This window comes from Piliocolobus tephrosceles, chromosome 21 (assembly GCF_002776525.5).
Source record: "Piliocolobus tephrosceles isolate RC106 chromosome 21, ASM277652v3, whole genome shotgun sequence".
In the NCBI taxonomy this organism is placed as follows: domain Eukaryota; kingdom Metazoa; phylum Chordata; class Mammalia; order Primates; family Cercopithecidae; genus Piliocolobus; species Piliocolobus tephrosceles.
Genome location: NC_045454.1, coordinates 45,102,817 through 45,112,365, shown reverse-complemented (window position 1 = coordinate 45,112,365; position 9,549 = coordinate 45,102,817). Strand labels below are relative to the sequence as shown.

At 48.2% G+C, this 9,549-nt stretch overlaps 1 protein-coding gene across 1 annotated transcript in view; it reads left to right on the top strand.

Annotated features, from left to right (window-relative positions):
* LOC111522653 (ubiquitin-40S ribosomal protein S27a-like) overlaps window positions 1-9,549 on the top strand; it is a 14,059-nt gene that overhangs the window by 3,859 nt on the left and 651 nt on the right. Inside the window, exon 3 of the mRNA XM_023186785.1 lies at window positions 9,030-9,263. Coding sequence (XP_023042553.1) covers window positions 9,030-9,263 — 234 coding nt within the window. The remainder of the gene's footprint in view (window positions 1-9,029; window positions 9,264-9,549) is intronic.

The window sequence follows — 9,549 nt, the reverse complement described above, 5'->3', positions numbered from 1 at the left end:
CAAGTAGCTGGAATTACAGGCGTGCACCACCACGCCCAGCTAATTTTCAGGTGCCCGCCACCACGACTGGCAAATGTGTTGTATTTTTAGTAGAGACGGGGTTTCACCATGTTAGTCAGGATGGTCTCGATCTCCTGACCTCATGATCCGCCTGCCTTAGCCTCCCAAAGTGCTGGGATTACAGGCATGAGTCACCGCGCCCGGGCTTTTCTTTTTTTTTTTTTTTTTTGAGGCAGAGTCTCACCCTGTTGCCCAGGTTGGAGTGCGGTGGCACAATCTCGGCTGACTGCAGCCTCTGCCTTCTGAGTTCAAGTGATTCTCCTGCCTCAGCCTCCCAAGCAGCTGGCATTACAGGCGTGTACCACCACGCCCAGCTCATTTTTGTATTTGTAGCAGAGACAGGCTTTTGCCATGTTGCCTAGGTGAATCTCGAACTCCTAATCAAGTAGTCCACCCACCGTCCACCTCCTTCATCCCCTTCTGAGATGACTCAGTTTCTGTCTCTGTTGGCAGCTGGGAAAGTTCTGAAAAGAGAATGAAGAGCAGGCCAGGTGCGCTGGCTCTCAACTCTAATCCTAGTACTTTGGGAGGCCGAGGTGGGCAGATCACCTGAGCTCGGGAGTTGGAGACCAGCCTGATCAAAAAGGTGAAACCTCACCTGTACTAAAAATACAAAAATTAGCTGGGAATGGTGGCAGATGTCTGTAATCCCAGCTACTCAGGAGGCTGAGGCAGGAGAATCGCTTGAGCCTTTGAGGCAGAGGTTGCAGTGAGCTGAGATTGTCCCACTGCCCAGCAGCCTCAGTGACAGAGTAAGACTCTGTCTCAAAAAAAAAAAAAAAAAACAAGACAAAGAAAAAGTAAAGACAATGACATTAGACAAATTCTGGCTCTGAAATCTAGACTAGCTAGGTGACTTTTTTTTTTTTTTCATAGAGATGGGGTCTTGCTATGTTGCCCAGGCTGTTTTTGAATTTCTGGCCTCAAGTGATCCTCCTGCCTCAGCTTCCCAAAGTGCTGGGATTATAGCTGTGAGCCACCAATGCACCCCACTTTTTTTTTTTTTTTTGTGAGACAGAGTCTCACTCTGTCGCCCAAGCTGGAGTGCAGTGGCGCAATCTCGGCTCACTGCAACCTCCACCTCCCAGATTCAAGCGATTCTCCCACCTCAGCCTCTTGAGTAGCTGGGATTACAGGAGCCCGCTATCACGCCCAGCTAAGTTTTGTATTTTTAGTTGAGACGGGGGTTCACCATGTTGGCCAAGTTGGTCTCGAACTCCTGACATCAGGTGATCCACCCGCCTTGGCCTCCCAAAGTGCTGGGATTACAGACATGAGCCACCATGCCCTGCCTTTTTTTTTTTTTTTTTTTTTTTTTTTTTTTTGAGAGTCTCTGTCTGTCACTTAGGCTGGAGTGCAGTGGTGCAATCATAGCTCACTATAGCCACAAACTCCCGGGCTGAAGCAATAGATCCTCCCCTTTCAGCCTCCTAAGTAGTGGCTGGGATTACATGGGCATGCCACCACACCCAGCTAATTTTTTAAAAAGTTTTTGTAAAGACGGGGATTTTTCTATGTTGCCCAGGTTGAACTCGAACTCTTGAGCTCAGTGGATCCTCCCACCTTGACCTCCCAAGGAGCTGGAATTATAAGCATGAGCCACTGTGCCGGGCCCTGGTGACCTTTTGACCGTGGCCCCATCTTCCCTAGTGTGGGTTTTCCCCTCTAATGTTGCGTAGGGCTGTTGTGATCACAGGGGGAGGTGGAGTGTAACTACTCCTGGGGTACATGCCGGAGGCTGGGGGTTTGTGGAGGTGGATGGCTCAATTTTATTCCAGGAAACCGTGGCCAGACAGCCTGTCAGCACCTTCCTTTTCATCTAGAGTTCCTCAATTAGTGGTGGTATGAGTTGTTTCATAAGCCACTCCCCCTTATGTCTTGCAGGAAAGTAGTAATGCAAAGAAACTTTTTTCCACATCTATATTCTTTGTAACCTTTTAAACTAAGATACTTGGCCTGGCGTCTGTAATCCCAGCATTTTGGGAGGCTGAGGCAGGCAGATCACTTGAGCTCAGGACTTCGAGACCAGCCTGGCCAACAGGGTGAAACCCCGTCCCTACTAAAAACACAAAAATTAGCTGGGCACGGTGGCACACACCTGTAATCCCAGCTACTCGGGAGGCTGAGGCATGAGAATCGCTTGAACGCGGGAGGTGGAGGTTGCGGTGAGCCAGAGGAAGAAAAAACTTAGGGTGTTTAGCCCTGGAAATCTCTTTTGATGTTCACTGCCTCAAGGTTCTTGCTATCTCTTGCTTCAAGTCACAGCCTGGCCCCAGCAGGTCAGGCCAGAGCCCCCAGCCTGTCCTCTGCCAAGCGGTGGTCCTGGCAGCCGCCTAGACTCCCACTCCAAAGCTGGATCATCTGCAGATGGGAAGTGTTTGCATAAATGGGGCCAGGGAGTGCTCTCCAGCTCTTTGGTAAAGAAGCCTGACAGCTGCCAAGGCTTTTACTTTTATTTCCCATCCTTCACCCAGGAGGGGAAACAAGTGTGGTTGTTTTCTGATTTGGCAGAGCCACCTGTCATTGCAAATTGTCACCAGGGCAACAAGTTACCATCTTTGTAAGGCAACCAATGAGAAGCACGGATTTCCTCTGGTGGTCCTTTTCACAGAACGGCAACAGTTTCTAGGCATCGGAGTGATACAAGAACTCTTTGTTCAAATAAGGCTTCAAGGACAGATGTATAGTGACAGAGAGGAGAACAAGCTGGCAGCAGTTATGGATTTTCACAAGGAAAACTAGTTGTGGGGGGAGCAGAAAAATCCTTTCTGTGGCTTCAGGGAACAAAGAGGTCATTTCCTTTGGGTCTTTAGGAAACCCCTTTTTTTCCAACTATGATTTATTTTATTATCATTTTTTGAGATGGAGTTTCGCTCTTGTTGCCCAGGCTGGAGTGCAATGGTGCAATCTTGGCTCACTGCAACCTCTGCCTCCTGGTTCAAGCGATTCTACTGTTTCAGCTCCCGATTAGCTGGGATTACAGGCATCCGCCACAATGTCTGGCTAATTTTTGTACATTTAATTGAGACGGGGTTTCACCATGTTGGCCAGGCTGGTCTGGAACACCTGACCTCAGGTGAACTTCCCCCCTTGGCCTCCCAAAGTACTGGGTTACAGGAGTGAGCCACCACACCCAGCCTAACTATAATTTAAATTTTAAGTATTTAAGTATTTGGCCGGGCATTAGTGGTGTATGCCTGTAATCTCTGCACTTTGGGAGGTCAAAAAGCAAGGATCCTGGCAACCTATGAGACCCTGTCTCTGCAAAGAAGAATCAATTCTTTGAATTAACTGGGGGTGGCGGTGGGTGCCTGTAGTCCCAGCTACTCAGGAGGCTGAGGCAGGAGGATCGCTTGAGCCCAGAAGTTGGAGGATGCAGCGAGCTCCGATGGTACCGCTGCACTCCAGCGTGGGAGATGGAGACAGAGTGAGACGGCATCTCTAAAAAATAACAAGAAATAAATAAATACGTATTTGGTGGTGATGGTTACAAGACTGTGTGCAGAATTTTAGTGCATATAAATGCCACCTTAATCAAACCTGATTTTTAGAAAACAATTCTTGGGAAAAACAAAACGTGCAGCAGGCAGGTAGACACACATTTGTCAAAATGCATCAAACTCAGTGACAGCAGACCAGAGACTGCCTGTTCTCACTTATAAGTGGGATCTAAACTTCAGGTACTCATGGACATAAAGGCAGCAATGATGGACACTGGGGATTACCAGGGAGGGGTGAGAAAAAGGGGCCTGAGGGTTGAAAAACTAACTGTTGAATACTAAGCTCACCATCTGGGTGACAGAATCGCTCATACCACAAACCTCAGCATCATGCAATATACTCAGGTAGGAAACTGGCACAGGTGTCCCTGAATCTAAAATAAAAGTTGCTAAAGAGGGTCCCGGGCGCAGCAGCTCTCACCTGTAATCCCAGCACTTTGGGAGGCCAAGGCGGGCAGATCGCTTTGAGGCCAGGAGTTTGAGATCAGCCTGGGCAACATGGTGAAACCCTGTCTCTACTAAAAATACAAAAATTAGCTGGGTGTGGTGGCAGGCGCCTGTAATCCCAGCTACTTGGGAGGCTGAGGCATGAGAATCGCTTGAACTCAGGAGGTGGAGGTTGCAGTGAGCCAAGATCACACCTCTGCGCTCCAGCCTGGGCAACAGAGAGAGACTCTGTCTTGAAAAATAAAAATAATAATAATAATAAATAAAAGTTGATAAAGAGGGCTGGGCATGGTGGCTCATGCCTGTAATTCCAGCACTTTGGGAGGCCGAGGCAGGCGGATCACTTGAGGCCAGGAACTTGAGACCAACCTGCTCAACATGATGAAACCCCATCTCTATGAAAAATACAAAAATTAGTTGGGCGTGGTGGTGTGTGCCTGTGGTTCCAGCACTTTGGGAGGCCGAAGTGGGTGGATTACTTGAGATGGAGAGTTTGAGACCAGCCTGGTCAACATGGCGAAATCCTGTCTCTACTAAAAATACAAAAATTAGCTGGGTGTAGTGGCGCATGCCTGTGGTCCCAGAGACTCAGGGGGATGAGGCAGGAGAATCGCTTGAACCTGGGAGGTGAAGGTTGCAGTAAACGGAGATTGTGTCACTTCACGCCAGCCTGGGCAACAGAGTGAGACCCTGTCTCAAAAAAAAATTTTTTAAGTTGAAAAAGAAAAACAATGCATCGAACCAAACACATAAGATAGGCACATTCTACTGTATGTAAATTACACATCAACAAAACAGATTTTTCAAAAATCACTGTTCCTGGGATTTTATTAGATAGCATTAGGTACAAAATTGAGGTCAGTAGAGCTCAGTTTTACTGGTAGAAATCAGAGGAGGTTAAAGGATTTCATGTTTTAGAAGAGAATTAAGGGACAGATTGCCTTTTCCTGCTACAGAACCAAGAATTTTCAAACTGGGTTCCTAGGGAACCCTAGGGGTTCCACCCCTACCCTGCTTTCTGCTTTCTTCTCAATCTGTAATCACAACTGCCCAAAAGGTTTTACCCGAAGAGTTCTGAGACCAAAGGATTTGAAAATCAGAGCTCTCAAAAAATGATTTTTCTTTTTCTTTTTCTTTTTTTTTTGAGACGGGATCTTGCTTTGTTGCCCAGGCTGGAGTGCAGTGATGCCATCATAGCTTACTGCAGTCTCAGCCTTTCTGGGCTCAAGTGATCCTCACACCCCAGCCTCCTCAGTAGCTGGGACTACCAGCATGGACCACCACACCCAGCTAATTTTTCCCCCCGTGTTTATTTATTTATTTATTTCGACCGAGGCTCACCCTGTCACCCAGGCTGGAGTGCAATGGTGCAATCTCAGCTCGCTGAAACCTCCACCTCCTGGGTTCAAGCAATTTTCCTGCCTCAGTCTCCCGAGTAGCTGGGATTACAGGCATGTGCCACCACGCCCATCTAATTTTTGTATTTTTAGTAGAGACAGGGTTTCACCACGTTGGCCAGGCCGGTCTTGAACTTCTGACCTCAGGTGACCTGCCCATCTTGGCCTCCCAAACTGCTGGGATTACGGGCGTGAACCACTGAGTCTGACTTTTTTCCTTTTATCTTTGTAGAGATGGGGTCTTGTTATGTTGTCCAGGCTGGTCTCGAGCTCCTGGCCTCAAGCGATCCTCCTGTCTCAACCTCCTAAAGCACAAGGATGACAGGCATGAGTCACTGCACCTGGCAATAGCATGATTTCTGTCTCTTTCCAAGCTACCCTTTGTCCAGGGTGTGTCAAAGAGTAGCTCAAGAAGAGATAGAAGTCATGTCTTCAAGGAGGCAGGATAAGCTGGGACTTGAGCATGGGGAAATATCGGGACAAAAATGGACTTGAAAGTTCTTGCTAGGACCAGAAGAGACAGGCAGCCTGTGGAATTCACTTTTCCCCTCCAGATTCCCCATCCCACAAATTTGCTTTCAGTTCCTCTAAATGCACACACTCCATTCTGCCTCCGGGCCTTGAAACACACAGTCCTCTCCCTCCACCCAGAAGGCCCTCCCTAACTGCCTCTCCTGTTTAACCCTTGTGCATCCTCCACCCTCCCCTCAGACATCTTTTCCTCCCCCCAAAATACTTTCTGGATTCCCCTATGTGGGGCTGATTGTTAGGTCAGAGGTTCTCATGGAAATGAGTTCCTCTCCTTGGGAGATGGAGTGGTCCTTGAGGCTGATGGCTGATTGAGCATTCTATTGGTGTTTGGTCTTGTTTTTTTGTTTTTTGTTTTTTTTTTTTAGAGATGGGGTCTTGCTCTGTTGTCCAGGCTGGAATGCAGTGGCGCAATCATAGCTCACTGCAGCCTCCAACTCCTGGACTCAAGTGGTCCTTCTGCCTCAGCCTCCTGAGTAGCTGGTACTACAGAAAGGCACCACCATGCCTGCCTGATGTTTTCTTATGTTTTGTACAGAAGGGGGTCTCACTGTGTTGGCCAGGCTGGTCTTGAACTCCTGGGCTCAAGCAATCCACCCACCTCAGTCTTCTAAAGCACTGGGATTACAGGTGTGAGCCGCAGTGTCCCTGGCCTTTTTTTTTTTTTTTTTTTGAGATGGAGTTTTGCTTTTGTTGCCCAGGCTGGAAAGCAATGGCGTGACCTTGGCTCACCACAATCTCCGCCTCCCGGGTTCAAGCAATTCTCCTGCCTCAGCATCCTGAGTAACTGGGATTATAGCTACCCACCTGGTGTGCCACCACGCCTGGCTAATTTTGTATTTTTAGTAGAAAAGGGGTTTCTCCATGTTGGTCAGGCTGGTCTTGAACTCCCGACCTCAGGTGATCCGCCCGCCTCAGCCTCTCAAAGGGCTGGGATTACAAGCTTGAGCCACCGTGCCCGGCCTAGCGCCTGGCCTTTTTATTGCTGTTCTGTTGGTGTCTGCCTTCCCCTGACTGTCAAGGGCCAACTCATCCCAGGGAAGGGCAGCATCCCTCTGCTTCCTACTGTATGCATGGTGTTTAACACAGTATGTGGAACATAGTAGTTGCTCAATAAATATTGCCCGCACTTTGAACCTGTGTGCACCCTTGTATTTATACCGGGATTTAATACACATGCATCATGTTGACTGATATATAAATACATAGAGAAAATTGTGCAAACGAGAGTTACAGCTCAACATTTTTACAAAACTCCCCCCTCACCAGGGGCCTTCCTGGTACTCTTTTATCACCACTATCTCTGATTCCCCAGACACTTCCATCCTCATTTCCAACAGCGTAAGTTAGTTTTGTTCATATTTCATTTATTATTATTGGTATTGTTATCATTATTATTTTGAGACGGAGTCTCTCTCTGTTGCCCAGGCTGGAGTGCAGTAGCATGATTTTGGCTCACTGCAACCTCCACCTCTTGGTTTAAGCAACACTCCTCCCTCAGCATCCCAAGTAGCTGGGATTACAGGCACCTACCGCTACACCTGGCTAATTTTTGTATTTTTATTTTTATTTTTTTATTTTTATTTTTTTTTTTTTGAGACAGAGTCTCGCTCTTTTGCTCAGGGCTGAAGTGCGGTAGCACGATGTCAGCTCACTACAACCTCCACCTGCTGGGTTCAAGCGAGCAGGTCTGGCTAATTTTTGCATTCTTAGTAGAGAAGGGGTTTCGCCATGTCGGCCAGGCTGGTCTTGAGCTCCTGACCTCAACAGATCCACCTGCCTCAGCCTCCCAAAGTGCTGAGACTAGGCATGAGCCACTGCACCTGGCCTAATTTTTGTATTTTTAGTACAGACAGGGTTTCATCCTGTTGGCAGGCTGATCTTAAACTCCTGACTTCAAGTGATCCGCCCTCTTCAGCCTTCCAATGTGCTGGGATTACAGGCATGAACCACTGCGCCCAGCCTATTGTTACTATTATTATTTTGAGACAGGCTCTTGGTCTGTCACCTAGGCTGGAGTCCAGTGGCGCAATCAGAGCTCACTGCAGCCTCAACCTCCCAGGCTCAAGTCATCCTCCAACCTCAGCCTCCTGAGTAGCTGGGACCACAGATGCACAGTATGGTGCCTGGCTAAATTTTGTAATTTTTTCATAGAGATGGGGTTTCACCATGTCGTCCATGCTGTCATCTTTTCTTTCTTTCTTTTTTTTTTTTTGAGACGGAGTCTCGCTCTGTTGCCCAGGCTGGAATGCAGTGGTGCAATCTCAGCTCACAGCAAGCTCTGCCTCCCGGTTTCACGCCATTCTCCTGCCTCAGCCTCCCAAGGAGCTGGGACTACCGGTGCCCACCGCCACGCCCGGCTAATTTTTTTTTGTATTTTTTTTTTTTTAGTAGAGACGGGGTTTCATGGTGTTAGCCAGGATGGTCTCGATCTCCTGACCTCGTGATCCGCCCGTCTCGGCCTCCCAAAGTGCTGGAATTACAGGCGTGAGCCACCGCGCCCGGCCCAGATTTTGTCTTTAAAAAAACAAAACAAAACAAAACTTTTTTTTCCCTATGGTTTAAAAATGTGAAAATTGGCAGTGCCTCAAAAAGTTAAACATAGAATTACCATATGATCAGGCAGTACTACTCCTGGGCATATGCCCAGAATTGAAAGCAGGAACTGCAAACAGATATTTGCACATCTATGTTCATAGCAGCATTATTCACAATAGCCAAAAGGCAGAAGCAGGCCAGGCACACTGGCTCAAGCCTGTAATCCCAGGACTTTGGGAGGCCGAGGCAGGCAGATCACCTGAGGTCAGGAGTTTGAGACCAGCCTGGCCAACATGGCGAAACCCCATCTCTACTGAAAAAAAAGAAAAAATTACCCAGGTGTGGTGGTGGGTGCCTGTAATCCCGGCTACTCAGGAGACTGAGGCAGAAGAATCGCTTGAACCTGGGAGTCGGAGGTTGCAGTGAGCCAAGATCGTGCCACTTGTACTCCAGCCTGGGTGACGAGAGCGCAAGTCCATCTCAAAAAAACAAAAAACAAAAGAAAACCCCAAAACATTTTCGATCCGCTGTCTGCAGTGGAGCCGCCACCAAAATGCAGATTTTTCCTGAAAACCCTTACAAGGAAGACCATCACCCTCGAAGCTGAACCCTCGGATACAGTAGAAGATGGAAAGGCCAAGATCCGGGGTAAGGAAGGAATTCCTCCTAATCAGCAAAGACTGATCTTTGCTAGCAAACAACTGGAAGATGGATGTACTTTGTCTGACTACAACATTCAAAAGGAGTCTCCTCTTGTGTTGAGAATTAGTGGTGGTGCTGAGGAAAGGAAGAAGTCTTTTTTTTTTTTTTTTTTTTGAGACGGAGTCTCGCTCTGCCACCCAGGCTGGAGTGCAGTGGCCGGATCTCAGCTCACTGCAAGCTCCGCCTCCCGGGTTTATGCCATTCTCCTGCCTCAGCCTCCCGAGCAGCTGGGACTACAGGCGCCGGCCATGTCGCCCGGCTAGTTTTTTGTATTTTTAGTAGAGATGGGGTTTCACCGTGTTAGCCAGGATGGTCTCGATCTCCTGACCTCATGATCCGCCCGTCTCGGCCTCCCAAAGTGCTGGGATTACAGGCTT